At 40.0% G+C, this 24,731-nt stretch overlaps 1 protein-coding gene across 1 annotated transcript in view; it reads left to right on the forward strand.

Annotated features, from left to right (window-relative positions):
• Positions 1-24,731, forward strand: part of polr2b (RNA polymerase II subunit B) — a 48,490-nt gene continuing 23,759 nt past the window's right edge. Inside the window, exons 1-11 of the mRNA XM_060851639.1 lie at positions 1-165; positions 6,061-6,133; positions 14,942-15,092; positions 15,182-15,294; positions 15,399-15,618; positions 18,504-18,662; positions 18,756-18,920; positions 19,869-20,065; positions 20,528-20,647; positions 21,310-21,496; positions 23,070-23,213. Coding sequence (XP_060707622.1) covers positions 141-165; positions 6,061-6,133; positions 14,942-15,092; positions 15,182-15,294; positions 15,399-15,618; positions 18,504-18,662; positions 18,756-18,920; positions 19,869-20,065; positions 20,528-20,647; positions 21,310-21,496; positions 23,070-23,213 — 1,554 coding nt within the window. The 5' untranslated portion in view covers positions 1-140. The remainder of the gene's footprint in view (positions 166-6,060; positions 6,134-14,941; positions 15,093-15,181; positions 15,295-15,398; positions 15,619-18,503; positions 18,663-18,755; positions 18,921-19,868; positions 20,066-20,527; positions 20,648-21,309; positions 21,497-23,069; positions 23,214-24,731) is intronic.

A 24,731-nucleotide genomic window follows, 5' to 3' on the forward strand; every position in this document is an offset into this window, starting at 1 on the left:
AGGTGGAGCATGCGCAGTGCTCCCTGTCGCTCTGCTCGGTGCCGGGCGGCGGATGCAATCGGGCTCCATCCGTCGCTTTAACTGGTCGGTTGAGGCCGCTTTCTCCCTTTATTCCCGTCAGCCCATAATCGACCGTCGAGATGTACGATCCGGACGACGGCGAGGGTGAGTTCTGGGCTTCCGTTCTATTTCTGAATGCGTACCGTTTGTGAAGTTTAAAATGGCGGCTGCCGAGGTGGGCTGGCGCCGGCTCCGGGAGCCCAGCCTGAGGCCTGTCCCTCTCCCTCTCCCTCTGCCCCAGGTGCCGAGTCCAGTCTTAGTTTTGTAGTTGGGGCCTTTGCGGGAAACGCAAACCGGCTGCGGTCTTCCAGTCCCTGAGCTGTGATGTGCCCCGACTCAGTGACGTTTCCTCTGAGCTCCAGGCGGTGGAGGGAAGCTGCTGTGAGATACACCACTTTATACACGAAGGTCAATAAACCTCTCCTATAATCAACATGGTCAACCGTCGGCTTGCTCCTGGATTCCAGTCCACCTCCACAGACGTTTTTAAGCCCATCATTTTGGTCGACACTCCATTTCACGGAGGGAATGCTGCATTGTCAGGAGGCACTGTCCTTCATGGTGTGTTTGCCCCTCAAGTGGGCCTAAAATACCCCACTGTATTATAGAAAGAAGGACAAGAGAGCTCTGTCCTTCAACCAACATTAGTGTATCTATCATTAGTATTGTTAACATTGTGGAATTTGCACTCAAATTGTCCATATTTGATCCAATCTCACTGCCACTCCAGTTCTCCTTTTCCACTACAAAGCGTTTGAACATGTTATCATTTCTTAAATCTGTGGATTACTATTGTTCTCTTATAATTGATTTATCTGACCCTCCCCTCTCTTGTTTTGTGGTATGGTTGCTCAGAGCCACCTTGCTTGAAGTCACGATTGCTGTCACTGATCATTTTGTGTTTGTGAGATGCCCACAGGGTGGGTTGCACATTTCCAGTTGCTTCTATGCTGTTCACTTGTGAATCTTGTTTCTGTCTGCATCGGCCTACTTCTGTCTATTACTGATATTTCTGTGACCAGTTTGTGACTATGATAATTCAGATGCCCGTTCATTTATGCTAAGAATGAGTCTCTAAGCAAAGGATCTCTGATATGTTTACAGCCTTCCTTTTCTAAAATAATTAGAACAAGAGTGCATATTGTTGCAGATGTAATCTCATTCATGCCCTCGATAACTGAAACATTACCTACCTGCTTTCATATTACCTTTCCCTTGCAATGAACAAGAAAGTATTTAGGTTTTCTAATTACTTGATGTAACTGCACACTAATTTTTTGTGATTAATGAACAAGAAAAAACAGATTTGTCTGCATTTTGAACTCTCTTTCTCACCATTTAGATAATATGCTTTTTAAAAAAATTCCTCCTTCCTTCACATTGCATTCGTCCAGTCTCGGTTGTAGCAATGTCATCTAGTCTCACAACTTAAAAGTGTGCTTTCCAGATAACAAATGATCGATTAAACACGTCCTCTATATTAGAGATTTTAAACAAAAAAGTCTACTAACCAGATATGTTAATTGACATAATTTATGCATTTATTATCAAAAGAAAATTCAACAAAGATGTAATCGTTGATTAATGTGTACAGTGAACTAGAAATACAAATATAAACATAAACACAGTTCCACATTTTCCTCAGAAAAAGAAAATAAAAGATTCCACTGCAGATATTGGCTTTCTGAAAACAACAACAACTTGACAATGGGTTTAGGGTGTAGGTTTGCATGCTGAGCTGTAGGTTTGATATCCAGACATTTCATTACCTGGCTAGGTAACATCATCAGTGGTGACCTCCAAGTGAAGCGAAGCTGTTGTCTCCTGATTGCTATTTATATCTTTCTCCTGGATGGGGGGTTCCTGGGGTTTGAGGTGATGTCATTTCCTGTTCGTTTTCTGAGGGGTTGATATATGGTATCTAGATCTATGTGTTTGTTTATGGTGTTGTGGTGGAGTGCCAGGCCTCTAGGAATTCTCTGACATGTCTTTGCTTAGCCTGTCCCAGGATAGATGGGTTGTCCCAGTCGAAATGGTTTTTTCATTCGTGTGTAGGGATATGAGGGAGAGAGAGTCGTGTCTTTTTGTGGCTAGCTGGTGTTCGTGTACCCTGGTGGCTAACTTTCTTCCACCACACACTGCAGCACAGACGAACTTCAGAAAACAGAGGAGAACCACCTATACAACGTATTCAAGAAGAACGGATACTCAAAAAATACAGTGCGCAGATTCCTCAAGAACAAACCACGACAAGCAGACCAAATGCAGCCAGAAACCCTAATCACCTTACCATACATCAAAGAAGTTTCAGAAATGACAACCAGACTACTAAAACCCCTCGGAATCCTAGTAGCACACAAACCCACCAACACTCTCGCCCTAAACAAAAACTACCAAACTTAAGAGACCCAGTACAACCCATGGACAAAACCAACGTCATCTACAAAATTCCATGCAAGGACTGCCACAAACACTACGTAGGACAAACAGGAAGAAAGTTAGCCACCAGGATACACAAACACAAAAAGGCATGACTCTTTCTCCCTCGTATCCCTACACACGGATGAAAAAAACCACCATGTTGACTGGGATAACACATCTATCCTGGGACAGGCTAAGCAAAGACATGCCAGAGAATTCCTAGAGGCCTGGCACTCCAACCACAATGCCATAAACAAACACATAGATCTAGATACCATCTATAACCCCTCAGAAAATGAACAGGAAATGACATCACCTCAAACCCCAAGAACCCCATCCAGGAGAAAGATATAAATAGAAAGCAGGAGACAACAGCTTCGCTTCACTTGGAGGTCGCCACTGATGATGTTACCTAGTCAGGTAATGAAACATCTGGATATCAAACCTACACCCTAAACCTCAACCTGAGCTACAAACCTTGCAAAAAATTGACAATGGGTTATTTTGTAAGGCAACAGTTAAGGTATGTTTTAGAATCTGTTGTTTTGATGTGTGGTCATCACTAGTTATGCATCATTAGCTCTAAAGTCACGCATGCACAGCATGTTCAAGAAATACTCATGATGTTCTTTCAATCACTTTCAAAAAAGCAAATGGTTTTAACTGCGAACTGATGTAGAGAGTTTTCACACATATCAGCTGGGCAGCTTCTTAACAGGTTTCCCTCTAATTCATCTGTTTCTTAGGCTTTTCTCCACCTGAACTAGAACAAACAAGAACCTCTTCATGATTTGGAGATGCCGGTGTTGGACTGGGATGTACAAAGTTAAAATCTCAACACCAGGATATAGTCCATCAGGTTTAATTGGAAGCACACTCGCTTTCGGAACGCTGCTCCTTCAGGTGGTTGTGAACGACACAATTGCAAAACACAGAATTTATAACAAAAGTTTACAGTGTGATGTAACTGAAATTATACAGTGAAACATATCTTGATTGTTGAGTGAGTCTTTCATCTGTTCGAATACCATGATAGTTTCACTCCTTTCATGTGTAAATCACAAAACGTTTTTAAAAAGTTGCAACTTTTTAAATAAATGTTTTATGATTTACACGTGAAAGAAGTGAAACTATCATGGTATTTGAACAGACGAAAGACTCGCTCAACAATCAAGGTATTTTTCAATGTATAATTTCAGTTACATCACACTGTAAACTTTTGCTATTGGGTGGCAGGGTGAAATGTGAGGAGGATGTTAGGAGATTGCAGGGTGACCTGGACAGGCTAGGTGAGTGGACAGATGCATGGCAGATGCAGTTTAATGTGAATAAATATGTGGTTATCCACTTTGGTGGCAAGAACAGGAAGGCAGATTGGTACCTAAATGGAGTCAAGTTAGGTAAAGGGGCAGTACAATGAGGTCTAGGTGTTCTTCTACATCAGTCAATGAAAGCAAGCATGCAGGTATAGCAGGCAGTGAAGAAAGCTAATAGCATGCTGGCCTTCATAATAAGAGGAATTGAATATAGAAGCAAAGATGTTCTTCTGCAGCTATACAGGGCCCTGATGAGACTGCACCTGGAATATTGTATGCAGTTTTGGTCTCCGGATTTGAGGAAAGACATTCTGGCTATTGAGCGAGTGCACCGTAGGTTCACGAGGTCAATTCCTGGAATGGCGGGACTATCTTACATTGAAAGATTGGAGCGACTGGGCTTGTATACCCCTGAGTTTAGAAGGTTGAGAGGTATCTGATTGAGACTTATAAGATTATTAAAGAATTGGACATTCTGGAGGCAGGAAGCATGTTTCCGCTGATGTGTGAGTCCCGACCCAGAGGCCTCAGTTTAAAAATAAGGGGTAGGCCATTTAGAACAGAGTTGAGGAGAAGCTTCTTCACTCAGTGGTGGGTGTGTGGAATACTCTGCCTCAGAAGGCTGTGGAGGCCAAGTCTTTGGATACTTTCAAGAAAGAGTTGGATAGAGCTCTTCAGGATAGTGGAATCAAGGGTTATGGGGATAAGGGAGGAACAGGATACTAATTGAGGATGATCAGCTATGATCATAATGAATGGTGGTGCTGGCTCGAAGGACAGAATGGCCTACTCCTGCACCTATTGTCTATTGTCTAAATTCTGTGTCTTGCAATTGTGTCCTCCACAACCACCTGCTGAAGGAGCAGCACTCCAAAAGGTTGTATGCTTCCAATTAAACCTGTTGGACTATAACCTGGTATTGTTGATTTTTAACTAAGAACTTCTTCAACCTAGTTATTATTCAAAACAGAGCCAGCAGGGTCAACCGCAGTTCTTCTGAAACAATTTCCCACTGTGACCCAATTTTGATACTTGAAAATTCACAAACTGTCTCCGAGAGTGGGGGCCAAGAAAGCATGGGCCTCTTGGAGAGCACAGCTATTGTACTTCAGTCAAAGTTCTTTAGCTGTTTCTGTGTACAGCAAAGCAAACAGTTATCACTAGTCATGTCATTTTTATGAATTTTTTTAAAAGTCTCCAGTTGAGTGAATTTGGATAACTTTTTAAAAAAATTGTCATTCTAGGTGCGTCCATAAAACTTGCACTTTCAAATAATTATGTTTTTAAACTCCTTTGTCTCTGAGTCACTTGTATTCCAATACTTTCCTAACAGTAGAGACTCACATTCCTTGTTCTTCCTTCACTTTTTTGGTCATCTCGTTAAACTATCCATATACTCCTGAAACCTTTAAGTCCTATTTACTGCATACTCAGCTTTATTTTAGGCCATCATCAGGTTTCATGATTGTGCTTTGGATTTGGGCATATGGAATATATTTATGTAGTGAAGCAAAAATTGACTCAGTACTGATCCATAGTCTATGTCACTGAACTTCCTTGATTTCAGTGAAATTCTTGTAAAGCAGTGGAGTCCTGATGCAGAGTGGTAGTACGTACTTCGTAGGTATTTCTGGAGCATACATAGTATTGCTGAAGCGATGCTTCTTTTACTTGGACTACTCCAATGGGCTGGTTCTCCACAGTTGAATTGAATTCTTTGGCTTTGTGTGTTGCTTTTTGCAATTTCCAAACCCACGCTTGCCTGCGCATCCTCTAAATCTTGTCTGTGTTGTGTTTCTATAATCTTTCCCCCTCTGTACACTACCTAGTATCTTGTTCTACATTTTTCTCTCAAGATACCCCAACTGCCACAATATGACATTTAGTGATCACTTGTGACTGCAGTGCTAGCTATGAAGTTGTAGTGAGCTTTTGAATGGTGATAACTATAATAGTTGTGTGCTATACAACTTAAACTCCACAGTGAAAAAGTCCTGTGTAATCTGTTAACAAATGGAAATATCAACTGGCATTGATGGAATTGTTTTTGTACTGTAAATATCAATGAGCTGGAAAACCTCCAGCATAAGAAATATTGCACACTTACCTTTAATTTAGCTTTTATTTAGATACTCTCAAGCAATTATGTAAATGTAGGTTGAAATCAATTTGCTGTGTATATCTTATTATGAAGAATGGTGTCTTTCTGAATAGTACAGGTTGGCTCAGAGAATCTTATTAATTGCTGCTAATCGATTTCTAGATACGCAATATGATGAAGATGATGATGAAATCACTCCAGATTTGTGGCAGGAGGCTTGTTGGATTGTTATCAGGTAAATAAATAGTCTGCTGGATCTTGACAAAAGTAAATAAATGTATCTTCTACAATGATGTACTGTAATGCATTTGTTTACATCAGAACCTGAAATTGCTGGAAGAACTGGCATTCTAAACTATCCTTTTGTCAGAGTGGTTTTATACTTGATTTTAGCTGCTCGAATGAACCTTCTGAGTTATAACCTGCTGCTAATCAGTCAGCATGAAATAGTTTAGCTCAGTAATGGATATACACTAACCTCTGCCTGACATCAATAGGCTATTTAGGATTAATCTTTCTTTCACTGCTATAGTACTTTGATTTGATTTATTTATTGTCCTGTGTACCTAAGTACAGTGAAAATCTTTGTTTATGAGCAGCACAGGCAGATCATAGTAAGCAAGGTCACACAGAGCACAGGGCAAAAAGAAAAGTTTAGACAGGCAGGTAGATTATGTCACACGGTGTGTGCTAGGCAAGGTACGTAGATTTAAAAGAGCATTATTAATAATTTTTACAGGTTTAGAATTTAAATTTACAAGCATAGAACAGTTATAAGAAATGTTAGTTACATCTGCTGCTGGGAGCTCACAAGAAGTTGCACAATATTGACGCTATCTTAAATTCATGATCATTAACTATTGGTTATTGCCTCAATTTGAATCTACTTCAAAATCCCAAATTAGTATGCAAGAGTCAGGAGAGCCCAGAATCTCTGCTTTCATAAGGTATTTTACCTTACAGCTTTGACTTTCACTAATACGATCACTGATTTTTACAAATTAAGAACTAATTTGAATTGGTTTTCACCTGCTTATTTATTTTATATGTGGTTGAGCAAATAGATTTTCTAGAGCCAAACAAGATGATTAACCAGATATCTCATTCTGTGAGCAAGTTTTAGACAATTTGAAGAAATTGAGAATTCAAAGAGTAGTGATATAGAAAAAATTCTGAATCACAGAAGGGAACTGAGTAAGAATTGTGAAAGTAATGTGGTAGATATTGACAAGACATTACTTCTGTAGCCAAATCACAAAAGCTCAATGTTCTGTTTGTGGACACATCGTTGTTCGGAATAAGTGAACTTTGACCATGGTGAAACTTGTGATTAGGAAAAGCAAGGTCCTTATTGCTTTAGAAATGTGAAAACTTTCCAAATGTAGTATTAATGCTTGGATGACAATCACATTTCAGAAAGCATTTATGGTCTTCTAATTGTAGAAGGATAAAGTGGAACAAGAAACTGGTACTTTTGATAGAGTGTGCCATTTGCTGAATTGCGGGAATCCTTCACAGTTGAGCATCCAACTTCTGTTATCTAGCACCTCTATCATTCAACTCGGAGACTAGCATTCATACCGTGATGCAATACGGTAGCAGATTCATTGTAAGCTGGTCTTTGTTGTGGATTCAGAAGTTATGAATGGTTTAAATGCTTTGTAATATCAACTGAAATCTGAAATGCAATAGTTGTTCTAGAAATTGGTTTAATATTGAGAAGGTGATTGATGAGATTGGTGGTTTGAATGAAGTGGAGTATGGCATTCTTGATTTTAGTTGATTTTGACATCCAGAGATGGTGCCTGGACTGTCCAGGACTATTCTCAGCAGTATTTCAGTGAGCCGAGTTTGTTTTTAATCATTATACCTGCAAACAAAAGAAGCGATCAGGATTGAAACAGCTCTTTGACGTAATGCTTCTATAGGGACCTTGAGATCCCCTTTGGATAATCCAGTATTCAGATAATTGATTTTCGGATAATCGAGGTTCCTCTCTATTGCTTTAAAATATGTACCGTTTCCCTGTTTCAATTTTCAGTTCTTCAGTTGCATCCTGAGTCCCTCACTCAATTTAGCTACACTTTGTGTATATATGACCGAAGAAGCTCTCGCTTTTTGTTTTTATATTTATTGCCAGTTTTCTTTCATAGTTAATTTTCTCTCTCTGTCAACGCTTTTTAGTCATAGAACTGCTGGCTCCAAAGGAACCCAATCCTCTGATATACAACTAGAATTTGCAATTTTGTGTTCCTTAGTTCCTGTCTGGATACTTTCTTTACAGTCTGTTTGCCATGCGTGGTCTACCTTTCTGACACGAATACATTTGAGCTGATTCATGACAAAATATCTGCATAAATGTCTGCCATTGCTCATCTACCTATGTCCCCATTTGTCTATTTTCCAGGCCCACTTCAGGCAACTCTTTCTTCATATCTTGTAATCGGTCTTTACTTAAGTTTTTTAAATTCATTCGTGGGATGAGGGTCTCTCTGGCTAGTTGAGCGCACTGGTTTGAAACTTAATTTTTGCTCCCTTAAACTGAATTTGAAATTCTACCATGTTGTGATTGCAGCCTCAGGCAGAGTTCGTCTGTGCAGAGTTTGCACATTTTCCTTGTTTCGGCGTGGGTTTCCTCCAGGTGTTCCAGTTTCCTTCACAGTCCAAACATGTGCAAGTTAGGTCGATTGGTCATGCTAAATTGCCCATAATTTCCAGGGATGTGTAGGCTAAGTGGATTAGCTATGGGAAATGCAGGGTTACAGGGATACGGTAGGGGTGCTTGGTCTGGGTGGGATGCTGTTCGGCAGGTCGATGTTGACTTGATAGGCCTAATCTCCCATCCACCGCCTCCAACCTCATAGCCCCACAACCCAGCACTGCCCGCTTCTACCTCCTGCCCAAAATCCACAAACCTGACTGCCCCGGCCGACCCATTGTCTCAGCCTGCTCCTGCCCCACCGAACTCATCTCTGCATACCTCGACATGGTCCTATCCCCCTTAGTCCAAGAACTCCCCACCTACGTACGGGACACCACCCACGCCCTCCATCTCCTCCATGATTTTCGCTTCCCCGGTCCCCAACGCCTTATCTTCACCATGGATATCCAGTACCTGTACACCTCCATTCCCCATCACGAAGGACTCAAAGCCCTCCGCTTCTTCCTTTCCCGCTGTACCAACCATTACCCTTCCACTGATATCCTCCTTCGACTGACTGAACTGGTCCTCACCCTGAACAACTTCTCTTTTCAATCCTCCCACTTCCTCCAAACCAAAGGAGTAGCCATGGGCACCCGCATGGACCCCAGCTATGCCTGCCTCTTCATAGGATATGTGGAACAGTCCATCTTCTGCAGCTACACTGGCACCACCCCCCACCTTTTCCTCCGCTACATCGATAACTGCATCGGTGCTGCCTCGTGCTCCCACGAGGAGGTTGAACAGTTCATCCACTTTACCAACACCTTCCACCACGACCTCAAATTTACCTGGACCATCTCAGACTCCTCCCTCCCCTTCCTAGACCTTTCCATTTCTATCTCGGGCGACCGAATCAACACGGACATTTACTATAAACCGATCGACTCCCATAGCTACCTAGACTACACCTCCTCTCACCCTGCCCCCTGTAAAAACGTCATCCCATACTCCCAATTCCTTCGTCTCCGCCGCATCTGCTCCCAGGAGGACCAGTTCCAATACCGTACAATCCAGATGGCCTCCTCCTTCAATGACTGAAATTTCCCCCCAGACGTGATCGACGATGCCCTTCACTGCATCTCCTCCACTTCCTGCACCTCCGCCCTTGAGCCCCGCCCCTCCAATCGCCACCAGGACGGAACCCCACTGATCCTCACCTACCACCCCACCAACCTCCATATACATCGTATCATCCGTCATCATTTCTGCCACCTCCAAACGGACCCCACCACCAGAGATATATTTCCCTCCCCTCCCCTATCAGCATTCCGAAAAGACCACTCCCTCCATGACTCCCTCATCAGGTCCACACCCCCCACCAACCCAACCTCCACTCCCGGCACCTTCCCCTGCAACCGCAAGAAATGCAAAACTTGCGTCCACACCTCCCCCCTTACTTCCCTTGGGGATCTTTCCACATCCGCCACAAATTCACTTGCACCTCCACACACATCATTTACTGCATCTGCTGCACCCGATGTGGCCTCCTCTATATTGGGGAGACAGGCCGCCTATTTGCGGAACGTTTTAGGGAGCACCTCTGGGACACCCGGACCAACCAACCCAACCACCTTGTGGCTCAATGCTTCAACTCCCCCTCCCACTCCACCAAGGACATGCAGGTCCTTGGACTCCTCCATCGCCAGACCATAGCAACACGATGGCTGGAGGAAGAGCGCCTCATCTTCCGCCTAGGAACCCTCCAACCATGAGGGATGAACTTAGATTTCTCCAGTTTTCTCATTTCCCCTCCCCCCACCTTATCTCAGTCAAATCCCTCAAACTCAGCACCGCCTTCCTAACCTGCAATCTTCTTCCTGACCTCTCCACCCCCACCCCCACTCCGGCCTGTCACCCTTACCTTGACCTCCTTCCACCTATCGCATTTCCAACTCCCCTCCCCCAAGTCCCTCCTCCCTACCTTTTATCTTAGCCTGCTAGACACACTTTCCTCATTCCTGAAGAAGGGCTCAGGCCCGAAACGTCGACTCTCCTGCTCCTTGGATGCTGCCTGACCTGCTGCGCTTTTCCAGCAACACATTTTCAGCTCTGATCTCCAGCATCTGCAGTCCTCACTTTCTCCTTGATGGGCCTAATGACCGCCATTCACACTGTAGGGAATCTATGATTCTAACTTCTCGAAGATCCTTCATTATTTATCTCGTATTAATCCTACCTCAATACACAAATCGCCTGTTGTCAGGTAAGTCATTAACCTGCTGATCTAAGAAACAATCCTTGATGCATTCTGCAATTCATCTTCCATTTTAGCCTTGACTATCTGATTTGTCCAGTCATTGTGCAGAATAAAATCACCTGTAACAATTGGATCCCACGGGCTGTTCGCTTCTTAACTATTTTGCCGTGTGGGACCTTGTCAGAACTATACTGATATCTGTAGAGACTACTTCAACTGTACTATCCTCATTGACATACCTAGTCCCCTCCTTGAAAAATTCAATCGCATTTTTTGACATGATCTCCCCTTTGCAAAGCCATGCTGACTATTCTTGATTAACACTTGACTCTCCAAGTGGAGATTAATTCTTTTCATCAGAATCTTTTCCAATAGCTTCCTGACTATATATGTTAAACTCACTGACCTGTAGTTTCCACGTTTGATCCTATCACCCATCTTGAATAATGGTACCACATTCACTGTCCTCTAGCACCCTTCCTGTGGCTAACCAGGATTTGAAAATTAATCTCAGAGCCCCTGTAATCTCCTCCCTTGCTTTCTACAGTTATTTGGGACACATCTCATTTGGGCCTGGGATTTATCCACTTTAAACCTGCTGAAACTACCTGCTTCTCGATGCTAATTTGTTCACAATTATTATTGCCCCTACCCAACATCATATTTCTGTATAATGAACACAGATGCAAAACTCATTTAAAACTGCAGCTGTGTCCTCTAACTCCACATAGAGATTGTCACTTTGGTCCTGAATGGGCCCTACTGTTTTCCTGGTTATTCTGTTCGTAAATCAGCTGGATATTTATCAGTTAGTGAAATGTTTTTGATTTAATGTACTGCTATGGGAAGTTAGGAGGTTTGTAAGCTCTCATGCCATCAAAAAGTGATTTAAAGACTTAACAGCCGTCTAGGTTTATCTAGTACTTTGCATCAGTTATAGTTTAGATTAGATTAGATTACTTACAGTGTGGAAACAGGCTCTTCAGCCCAACAAGTCCACACAGACTCGCCGAAGCGCAACCCACTCAGACCCATTCCCCTACATTTCACCCCTTCACCTAACGCTACAGGCAAATTAGCATGGACAGTTCACCTAACCTGCACATTTTTGGACTGTGGGGAAAAAACCGGAGCACCCAGAGGAAGCCCATGTTGACAAGGAGAGAATGTGCAAACTCCACACAGTCAGTCGACTGAGGCGGGAATTGAACCAGGTCTCTGGCGCTGTGAGGCAACAGTGCTAACCACTGTGCCACCGTGCTGTCCATTGTCGTATAGTCGTAGAGATGTACAGCATGGAAACAGACCCTTTGGTCCAACTTGTCCATGCCGACCAGATATCCTAAACTAATTTAGTCCCTTATGCCTGCACTTGGCCCATATCCCTCTGAACCCTTCTTATTTATATGTCCATCCAGATGCCTTTTAAATGTTGTAATTGTACCAAACTCCACCACTTCCTCTGGCAGCTCATTCCATACACTTACTACACTTTGCATGAAAAAATGTCCCTTTGGTCCCTTTTTAAATCTTTTTCTTCTCACCCTAAACCTCTACCCATACATTGTATGACACTTTTATCTTTTACCTATAAATTCTGTGTCCTATGTATCCTGCCCCACTTGCTACCTGTCGAGGGAGCAGCACTCTGTCAGCTTGTACTTTCAAATAAACCTGTTGGACTACAACCTGGTTTTCATAGAATCATATTGTGATATTTAACTTTATCAAAAAGACAGGTTAGAATTCTTCACAGCATTAAAAAAAAGAACATGAGCATTTACTTTTTCTATTATATTTTGTGGATATGTTCCCTGGAATATGTTGTATGAAATTTAGACAAGTGAAGGTTAATGTACATCAGTCTGACCTTTTTGATGTTGGCTTGTATTGCCTTCCATTTAATAAAAGCTCCTGTCCCATCAGAATTTACAAGGTGCATCCTGATTGGAATTAATTGAGGGTCCACTGTAATTCTAAAGGTTACACTGGAATTAAAATGGCTGATTGATACAGTAATTTGAACTCTAGTGCAAATATAGCATAAGAAACATAGGCATGGGAATTTCCACTTTTGTTTGCACTAGCTTACTGTATCTTGAATATTGTTATTTTCAGGTAGCTTGGGAGTTATAATGTAGCTGTCTGAGATTATGGTGGTCTTATATTTGGAGGTTTCTTGACCAAGTAAGGCAGATGTACTGAAGTGATATGATAGAATGACAATTTAAAATATCTTGCACATCCTGAACTGCTGCAGATCTCATAACAATATAGTTTGTTTGAAATGCAAGCAATTTTTAGTCCTTCCCTGAAATCCTTCCCTTGACATTCTCTGTTATAGAATATATATTTGCTTCTGTGTCAGCATGGGTTTGTTTCATATTTTTTAGATTAGATTAGATTAGATTCCTTACAGTGTGGAAACAGGCCCTTCGGCCCAACTAGTCCACACCGACACTCCGAAGAGTAATCCACCCAGAACCATTTCCCTCCTAACACTAGCACTAGTGGGCAATTTAGCATGGCCAATTCACCTGACCCGCACATCTTTGGATTGTGGGAGGATCTACAGTTTGTAATAATGCAGAGAACTGTAGATTCACAAAGGACCTCTATGGAGCTTCAATACCACAATGTGAACACTTGTAACAATACTGAAGGCCAGGCAGCCAGGTGCAAAAGAAATAGAAATACAACAGTTTCAGCATCTTGAAGAATTTGTGATCAAAGAATCTCTGAATAATACTGTTGGCAATAATGTTATTGAGGGTACTGATGCAATCAACATATGTGTAGGCTGGGGTGCATGCTGATTTGAGCTCGGACATTGAAGTCAGCTTGAATTTACCCAAGACAATGATAAACTACTACATTATCCTTCAAATCCTGGACATCAAAGACCCAGTTGTAGGAAAATCTGACATATACAACAGCCAGCAAGAAATACAAGCTCATCCAGGGAAGGAAAAGGTTCACAAAATAAGCTTTTGGGCATGAACCTTTTCCTTCCCTGGATGAGCTTGTATTTCTTGCTGGCTGTTGTATATGTCAGATTTTCCTACAACTGGGTCTTTGATATCCAGGATTTGAAGGATAATGTAGTAGTTTATCATTGTCTTGGGTAAATTCAAGCTGACTTCAATGTCCGAGCTCAAATCAGCATGCACCCCAGCCTACGTATATGTTGATTGCATCAGTACCCTCAATAACATTATTGCCAACAGTATTATACAGAGATTCTTTGATCACAAATTGTTCAAGATGCTGAAAGTGTTGTATTTCTATTTCTTTTGCACCTGGCTGCCTGGCCTTCAGTATTGTTACAAGTGTTCACATTGTGGTATTGAAGCTCCATAGAGGTCCTTTGTAAATCTACAGTTCTTTGCATTATTACAAAACTGTAGATCTTGCAAAGTTTTGTGTAAGCAAATGTTAGTATGAGCTACCTCTTGTGGTGCTTTTACGTTATATGAAGCTCTTTTAGTTCTGTCACTACAGCACCCTTTTGTCTTTATGTGGAAGGGATTTTAACCAGTGCAAATATGTGAAGGATGTTAACAGGTTAAAAACTCAAACCTGAACCCAATCCACTTCAAAACAGCCATGGCTGGGAGCTGTGCGACCAACTTGCTTCTAGGATGTGTATTTGTCCTGGTTTCCCATCTTTATTCAGGCTATTGGTGTTAAATTTAATAGATTCTCCACCCATACCACCACATTTCCAATTCCCTTTCCAGCCTGTGATAGCTCATGTTCCTGCTCCCTAGACTTCCACCAGGTCTTTTGATTACCTTAGTGTCCTAGCCTGATCCATTTCTTAGGCCTTATAAATCCACCTTCTTGTCTTTGAAATCTGAGCACCTCCTCTCCAGCTGTTCTTTTCCCTTTCTGGCCTTCCATTTCAGTTTCCTTCCCTGCACCTCTGATTTTCCCCACAGTCTTTCTGAACCCACCTTCCCTGCCTGACAGTGACCTGATGCCAAAATGTTAACAGTATTTCAGTTTGTCTTGCTACGACTTAAAAATCTGGACCAGTAAATAAGTTGTCACATGATGGTGGTTTATTTCACAGTAACAATTTCTGGAAACTTGATTAGCCATTCGTCTTTCAAAAAAAAATTGGCATATTTGTTTTACAGTTCATACTTTGATGAGAAAGGTTTGGTTCGACAACAGTTGGATTCATTTGATGAATTCATACAAATGTCAGTGCAGAGAATTGTGGAAGATGCTCCTCCAATAGATCTCCAAGCTGAAGCACAGCATACTTCTGGGGAAGTAGAAGAGCCGGTAAGAAAAAAACTCCAAAAGAAAACATTATTATATTTTTATCAGTTGAAATGGACAAATGTATAATATGTGTTATTTTTGTGTTCCAGCCCAGGTTCTTACTAAAATTTGAACAAATCTATTTATCCAAACCCACACATTGGGAAAGGGATGGGGCACCATCTCCAATGATGCCAAATGAAGCTAGATTACGAAATCTTACGTAAGTTTCTTTGGATGCATTACAGAGCACAAATAATTTTTATCAACTTCTCAAAAAATGAGTTGTGAGTTGGGATTTGCGATTTTGCATTTGACTCTTTACAGATATTCAGCCCCTCTCTATGTGGACATCACAAAGACAGTGATTAAGGAGGGAGAAGAGCAGATGCAAACCCAACATCAGAAAACGTTTATAGGAAAGATTCCTATCATGCTTCGATCCACATATTGTCTTCTTAGTGGTCTGACAGATCGTGATCTCTGTGAGCTCAATGAATGCCCACTGGATCCTGGTGGATATTTCATCATCAATGGATCAGAAAAGGTACAGAATTTGTAGTTGTCTTATAAAATATTTGGCAAAATAAGGAGATTTCAGAATAATTCATTCTAACAAAATCTAAATTATTTCAAGACATTCAATGCCAATTAGTGATCTAGATGAATACTAATGTATCAATGAGGTGCTTTGATTTTCATATCGCAACAATTGCAAAGAAAGTATATCTGTATAGATACATTGTAAATGTTTGCCATATAAAGTGCTTACCAGTAAAATAGGTTTGATGTGGGAGTTTTGAGATGTCTGATTTTATTACCATCCTTTAATTAAAATGTCGATGCATAATGGTCTCGTTTATCAAAGTCCCAGAAAACTAATGTGACTCATCTGTTATCATTACTGTACCATCTTGACTACTTAAGGTGTCTCCAGCAAGACTTGGATAAAAGTCCCAAAGGGCCTTTGGTACATAGTACCATAGTAAGGTTAATTATTTCTCCATGACATGGAGCTGTTAAACCCAAAGAGTATGTCAAGGACGTTCATATGGACTTCACTAACATAACTCCCTCCACCTGTAACTTGTACTTTACATGAGTAACTGTTGGTGAGATATGACCTTTATTCTCAAGCCTCTTGATATGTTTCACAGCTAGCATTATTTATTCTTAACACTCCCTTCTAATTTTCTAGGCCATCTGCCAAAATGTCTGTTTAGGGCTTTTTTCACATTTTGTTATCTAGATTGTTATGCATGTGCCAGCATTCATACACTGATCTCATCTTGATTAACCAAGAAATGAAAGCAGTGCAACTATTGATCCATTTAACAATAGGTACATCATGCAGAATTGCCATGCCAACAAAATTTCTTCAGTTTTTTTGGAATATATAGATGCTTTTATTAAAAGTAATGTCTTGTTAGTATACATGTTCTAATGCAATATTTCCTCTAATTTGTTCAGCAACTCCCATGTGGTTCCTTTAATTTATTGCTCCGGTGTAGCCGTACAAAAAAAGCAAAAAAGAATGATCATCCACGTATTCCAAAAAAACAAAGAACTTTGTTTGCATGGCAGTTCTGCATGATGTCGATCAATATTTGTGCATTGTTTTCATTTCTTGATTTGACAAGTGAATTTTAAAACATGTTCTGGATTAGTGGTGCTGGAAAAGCACAGCAGTTCAGGCAGCATCCGAGGAGCAGGAAAATCGACGTTTCGTGCAAAAGTCCTTCATCAGGAATACAGGCAGAGTTCCTGAAGGGTGGAGAGATAAATGAGAGGAGGGTGGGGATGGGGAAAAAGTAGCAAAGAGTGCAATGGGTGGATGGGGGTGGGATGAAGGTGATAGGCCAGGGAGGAGGGTGGAGTGGACAGATGGAAAAGAAGTTAGGCAGGTAGGACAAGTCATGGGGACAGTGCTGAGCTGGAAGTTTGGAACTGAGATAAGGTGGGGGAAGAGGAAATGAGGAAACTGTTGACGTCCACATTGATGCCCTGGCGTTGAAGTGTTCCGAGACAGAAGCTGAGGCGTTCTTCCTCCAGGCATCAGGTGATGATGGAGCGGCAATGAGGGAAGCCCAGGACCTCCATGTCCTCGGCAGAGTGGGAGGGAGAGTTGAAATGTTAGGCCACAGGGTGGTGTGGTTAAAACATAGTATGCCCCCATTAGGATTGATCCATTACTGTCAAACAGACAGGCTAACAGCCTGTAGATTGACACTAGGTTTGCACTTCCCTACTTTCTTGTAGCTAGTGGAAATCTTCAGAGGAAAAATAGTTTATATCCCTTATATCTTCGAAATGTGTGATCTGAAGGAATTGTAAGTTCAGACAACAGTTTTAGCTTGCTTCCTGTCAGAAACTCCTTTGTATCTGTTGAAAATAAGTTTTAAGTTCTTATCAGGAATTAACTGTTTCACTGAAAAAATATTGTCAAAAAAAAATTTTCCTTATTCAGTCCAAAGGCTGAACATAATGACTCCTGTGAAAGGTTGTATAGTGGCAGTGTCACTGGGCTAGTAATCTAGAAGTCCAAGTAAATACTGTCGGGGCATTGATTCAAATCTTGTCGCAGTGGCTGGTGAGGTTTCAATTCCATGAACACACATGGAATTTGAAAACCAGTAAACAGTGGTGACTACGAAACTATGACTGATCATTGCAAAAACCCAACTGAAGTGCATTTCACTGATGTCCTTTTTTGGAAGGATATCTGCCATCCTTACCTGGTCTAACCTACATGACTCCAGAAACACAATAATGCGCTTGACTCTTCATTGCCTTCAGAAATGGTTTGGCAAGTTCAAGGGCATTTGTGGATTAGCAACAATTGCTAGCCATGTCAATGATGCCCACTTGCCATGAATAAACCAAATGACTCAAAAATGTAACAAGATCCACAAACAAAATATGCACTACAATTCTGATGCCATATTTTACATTCTGCATTGCTGTAGGTTTCATTCTTATTGATCTTAAGATAAATAAAAGCAGCAGAAGACTATATCACCTAATGAAACCTGCTTTTCCATTCATTGTGGTCCTGGTTGATCTCTAGCTTGAATTCCTCTTATTACCAGTTTCCCAAATGTCTTGATCCACTGAAAACCAATCCTTTGACTGTGTCAACCTTTAAGTATGTTCAGTTATACCCTTCCACAGTCCTCTGGTTAGAGGATTTCAAAGATACAGTGAGGAATATTCTCCTTGTCTCAGTCCTGATTGATTGACTTCATCCTGAAATATCTCCTTGATTCATATTCCCTAGCCAGTGGAAACAACTTCTCAGTTTGTTGCATATTTTGCACAACTTGACAATTTTTTATTATAGTTTGATATGATAGTTAAATCCACTGTACATGAATAACAGTAAAATAAATAATTTGTGTTTATAATAAATTAATCATTTTGGACATTTCTAAGGTCCTAATTGCACAGGAGAAAATGGCAACAAACACAGTATATGTGTTTGCAAAGAAGGACTCCAAATATGCGTACACAGGGGAGTGTCGGTCCTGTTTAGAGAATTCTTCTCGTCCCACAAGTACCATCTGGGTCAGCATGCTAGCAAGAGGAGGACAGGTAGGATTTTGGACAATTATGTTTCCTTGAGTCACTTTTTAAAGTTTCTTTGAACACTGTTCACTCTTAAACTGCTTTCTGTTTTCTCTGTAGGGTGTAAGAAAAAGTGCAATAGGCCAGAGAATTGTTGCTACACTACCATACATCAGGCAGGAAGTTCCTATAATTATTGTGTTTCGTGCTTTGGGATTTGTGTCTGATCGAGACATTTTGGAGCACATTATCTATGATTTTGATGATCCTGAAATGATGGAAATGGTGAGTTTTAATTTCACTAAAAGCTTTTTCTAAAACTACTTACTTGTGCAGTCATTTTAATGTCTTTCTCTGTTGTAAGTCTTTTTCTTGTGGACAATAGCTGGTGCTAATAAAATTTTAAGCAAATTTTCTGTTAAGGACACAGCACATCCTGACTCCCTAGAAATATCAGAATTTGAAAGTCAGAAACACATTTCAAATCAGTTTGAGGTTAGTCTGTAGGGTGCTATATAATGTGCTTTAACCCTGTTTGAGTTGGTAGCATTCAAAGTTTGAGTCACCAGGTTGGTGGCTCCAAGTTCCTCTCCAAAATCAGAGCACAGAAACCCAAGCTGACATCCATAACAGTACGGAAGGAGAACTTGATTATTAGAGGAGCGAATTACTGCAGATGCAAGAATCTGTACTGAAAACATAAAATGCGGAGATAACAGCTGGTCAGACAGCACCCACCGGAGGGAAAGCAAGCTAATGTATAGATGACTCTTCATCCGTTTCTGCTCAGTTGTTAATTTGAAGCCCCATCTGCACTCTCAGGTAGATATTAAAAATCACATGCATCTACCTTAAAGAAGATAAGAGGATTATCCCCATTGTCCTGCCCAGTATTTATCAGTCACTCACTGTCTCTAAACAAATTATCTAATCGTTATCGCATTTATTGTTTCTGGAAGCAAATTGACTACCACATTTTCTTGATTTCTAATTGTTTTGAGGTGTCAGATGACTATGGAGGGTGCCTAAATATTTTCACATTACAAGTGCATGCCTGTTCTTTATTGCTGATTGTATTCTCTACAGAAATGCTGAGTGAAAGCCAAGGCAGGAAACTGGATTTAAATTTGACACAATAGTTTCAAGAAGGTCTAGATTAAATTACTATGCCCATATATATCAAGCTTACTTGTGTATGTTATATAGGTTACAATCATTACATTTTTATTATAGGTGAAGCCTTCACTGGATGAAGCTTTCGTTATCCAGGAACAAAATGTTGCATTGAATTTTATTGGTTCAAGAGGTGCAAAACCTGGTGTAACAAAAGAGAAGAGAATTAAGTATGCAAAGGAAATCCTGCAGAAGGAGGTGCTGCCACATGTTGGAGTCAGTGACTTCTGTGAGACTAAGAAAGCTTATTTCTTGGGGTATGTTATTGAGTACTTAAGTGAGAATTGTAGTTTCAGAGAAAAGAAAATTATTTTCTTAAACTTACTAAAAATAACAGACTCAGCTAAAAGCATGCTTCAGATGCAATGTACAATGTGATATAGAACTGATTTGTATGGGTTAGCAAGAGAGTTGCAAACAATGTTTAATACTTTTGAAACCAAGGCTGTATGCAGTGATTGGTAGTTTGAACCTGCAAAAGATGCCAAGTTGTTCAAATGTGCTTAGTCCTGTGACTTTTAATTTGGAAAAATAATCAATTGATTGCTCTTTCCAACAATTAAACTTGAAAACAATTGATTTTTCAATTGCGAGAGATGTCATAAAGATGTTTCATTTTTTGCATGTTGTATCTAATTCTAATTTGTCAAACCATGTTTTGTGAATAAGTATTTTAGAGTACTAGTAACTTAAAACTAATTCAAGTTTTCTTTGTTTAGTTACATGGTTCATCGATTACTATTGGCTGCTTTAGGCCGAAGAGAATTGGATGACAGAGATCATTATGGGAACAAAAGGCTAGACCTGGCTGGACCATTGCTTGCTTTCCTGTTTAGAGGGTAATGAGAGCTGTGTAATGAAATATAAACTTATTAATTTTTTTTAAATAGAATTCCTACAGTGTGGAAGCAGGGCCTTCAGCAACAAGTCCATACTGACCCCTCCAAAGTTTAACGCACCCAGACCCATTCCCCTCCCCTATTATCCTATATTTACTCTTGACTAATGCACCTAACCTACACACTACTGAACACTGGGGCAATTTTAGCATGGCCAATCCATTCTAACCTGCACATCTTGGATTGTGGGAGGAAACTGGAGCAACTGGAGAAAACCCATGCAGACATGGGGAGAATGTGCAACCTCCACACAGAAAGGCGCCCCAGGCTGGAATCGAATCTGGGTCCCTGGTGCTGTGAGGCAGCAATGTTAACCACTGAGCCACCATGCCACCCTTTCACATACAATTAAATACTTTTGTCACTTTTTCCTCTTTCTGATTGTTTATTTTCTGTCTCAAATTATGGGGAGAGGTGGATGCACAAGGCCACATTATACAACAGGTAGTTGTAGTTGACTCTGCAAGTGCAACAAAATTGCAAAATTTTCAAATCTATTAGAAGACAATATATACATCTGAATTAAATAATGTTTTATTTATACTTTTATAATGTAATTTCATTTACAATTACAAGTTAGCAACTTAAACTTATTTTCACAGTATGTTTAAGAACTTGTTGAAAGAAGTACGGATATATTCCCAAAAGTTCATAGACCGAGGGAAAGATTTCAACTTGGAGTTGGCAATTAAAACACGGATTATTTCGGATGGTCTAAAATACTCATTAGCAACAGGAAATTGGGGTGATCAAAAGAAGGCTCATCAAGCCAGAGCTGGTGTATCCCAGGTAAAATTATTTTACTGCAGTAAATAATTGGACCATATTGGACATAATGATTCTTTGCACAAACGTTATGGATAGAGAGACAGCAAATGCTTGCATTTCTAATCTCCTGTGATGATTCAAATTATTTTCATATCATGTTAATTGAGTGGTGATGTTCAAAAGTTGACACCATCCTCAACAACATGCTTCTTCCCGTACTGATCTGACTTATTTGATACCATGATTTTTCTGTATATCCCTTTGTCATTCAGGTAAGCATTTACCTAAAGTAGAGAGGTGTGCACAGTTGGTGGAGGAAAGAATACCGACATTCATATGTGCAAATTGTTACAATTGTTCTCGAAATTGTACTTTGTCTTTTGTTAGTTATGTGAAAGGCTTTAATCTTATCTTTGTGAAACATTGCTTTTTCCTTATATCAAAGTCTATTCCACTGTGGAGTCTTGATTATGGCATCCTCTTTTAGGGGAGAGAATAATTAGTGAGATCTTTCAGAAGGTGCAAGCCTCTCCTGTCTAAGAAAGTTACAGAACGCGTTGGGTCTCTGTCTATCAATTATATGTTATATTTGTGAACTGGGTAGGGGTTGGTAGGGAAGTTCTAACTTCCACTTGTAACTAGGATTTTAAAATTCTAAGATCTTGACATTAGACTACAATTATTGTAGCAGAGAATGAAATTTGGTATATGTGGTCTCTTGTCTGCTAATAGAACTTAGAGACATGATTATCTAAATTGCAGAATTATCTGGTGAATAATATATGAAATCACTAACAGGAGAATGGGAAAGTTGTTAATCCATGGCCAATTCCAAATCATGCATCAGCTTGCACGAGATCCTAAAAAGTTATTCCTCCAGTTCGAAAAAATGATTAGTATGGTGGCTGGATCTTTTGATCCCAGATGGCCTAATTCAGGAGGTGTTAATTTTGACTGTTGGAGAATGAGTGTTCCTTCCACATTGAATAGGCTAGAATTACACTTGCTATAATCCACAAGAAAGTGCATTTGCCTTCTAGCAAATTACAGATCCTGCACAAATAAATTTGTCTGAAATAGATATCTCTTTCCCAATCAGCCCAAGCAATTTAAGTTCTTATTGTAATCATTGAAATCGCAGGTAATTTTGAACTTTATCTTGAAGACTAATCAAACTGAAATGCCTTATGGCTACACCTCAATGTAACAATTCATTAATTGGACATAAATGAGTGTCAATCCAAACTAGTGTGATCATAATAAGCCCTATTTTTCCCCTATCACAGGACTAATTATAACCAGAAATGAAAACTAAACAGCATATTAAACAGTCTGAAGCTCTTGGCTATCAGTACAGCCATTGTCATTCCCAAAAACCTAAATATGTTGATGCACACCTTCTGTAAGCACTGCATAATCAAAAACACAGAATTTCATAAATGTATGTATGTTAATATACACTTCTTTAAAAGATACATGAATGTCCACCCAAATAATACAACAGCCTTTCAGCTTGGCATCCTGACTTCACAAAGTGTGTGACTATATAGGATATGATCTTAAACTAATACTTGAATATTTCACTCGTAACTAGGTATTGAATCGGTTGACCTTTGCTTCAACTCTCTCTCACCTTCGTCGTCTAAACTCTCCAATTGGAAGAGATGGAAAGCTGGCAAAACCCAGGCAGCTGCACAATACCTTATGGGGTATGATATGCCCTGCTGAGACTCCAGAGGTAAGATTGAGTTGAGTAAGATTGTGTTGCCTGTAGGATATCTTTAAGTTTTCTATATCCAATTTCTGGAACAATGGAGGCAGAAATTTTTCAATGTAGTACTGTCACAGACATTCATCAATTCTCTGCTCCGAGGAGTCCATGTAATCCGTGCAGAGCTGTTAGAAGCAGTTTTACGTAAGTTTCTCCCCATTGTTTTCGAATAGTATTGGTGAATAGGTCATAAGAAATGTAGTAAAGAACAGCTATTCAGATGGATTTGTTGATGATATGATGGGAAGGTAACACCTTTATAAATAATGTGTTTAAATTTGTTTTTTGTTTGGGAGGTCAGAAACCAAGGTTTTAAATTTATTGAACACCAACTTCAAAGTCTGAAAAACAGAAAATAAATTGACTCCTGGAAACTGAACTAAAGTAATTTTGATACTGGCAATTGATATGATCCATTGGAAGAAGTATTCAGGTTTTCAATGCCACAACATAATCCTACAAGATAAATGCTCTCAAACGCTCTGAACAAACATGATAGAGCAGGACAATACCTTCTCCATACTTTGCAGCATTTCACTTCAAAGTACATAACCAATTCTCTTTGGAAACTTGTCATTGACTTGCTGAAACCACCATTTCAGACCATATATATTCCTGATTATAACTGGCATTTTAGTTTTTGAAAAATCTTCATTGCAATATGGTTATTTTACCAAATATGATACATCTGTCTCTTCTGGCAATACATTCTCTTGTTTGTTCCAATCTACTGTATCAAAATATATATCAACTGTCAAAGCTTAATGGAAATGGTTAGGGAAAGACAATTTCTTCTGGAATATTTGTGATGAGGAATAGTCAATTTGAAGTTGTCACTGTGCAATGAAAGATTAGAAGAGATCTCTTTACTGGAACACTAAGTGCTTGAGGCATAAAATTGAGTCAGTGAACTTGTTGAAGTAGATAATGATACAAGGCAGTTGAGTTAGTTTGAGCTTGCTTGAATGCCACTGAACATTACTGCCTTTTATCAGGGCTTTGTATGCTGTACTAATATTCACCTTGGAGGTACTAAATAGTCCTTTTACATCCTGTGCCTCTGTGATCTTATATTGAGGTTAACGATGGGCTTTTATTTTCTATTTCTAGTTTTGCTTTGGACCTCTCTATAATCTTCTAAGAACATATGCTAGGGAAATAAAAAAATACATGACTATTTAGTTCAAAGTCACAAACCTAACAGCAGCTAACATACATGTGATGTCACTTAGCATATTATTTTCAGTGTTACTCAGTCAGCTTATTTTCGACAAATGTTTGATTGTTGGACATAGATAATATTCTAGAATTATAAATTGAAAATGCTAAGCAGGTTTCTTATCATCCTGGTGAAGATTTCTTGCACTGAAACATTTAACCCTGTTTTATTCCCTGTGAATGCTACCAGACCTGAAAAGTACTACAGATGTTGAAAATTTAAAACAAAGCATTAAATGCTGGATGTATTCAGCAAAGTACTACGGA

Source organism: Hemiscyllium ocellatum, chromosome 36 (genome assembly GCF_020745735.1).
Source record: "Hemiscyllium ocellatum isolate sHemOce1 chromosome 36, sHemOce1.pat.X.cur, whole genome shotgun sequence".
NCBI classification, from domain to species: domain Eukaryota; kingdom Metazoa; phylum Chordata; class Chondrichthyes; order Orectolobiformes; family Hemiscylliidae; genus Hemiscyllium; species Hemiscyllium ocellatum.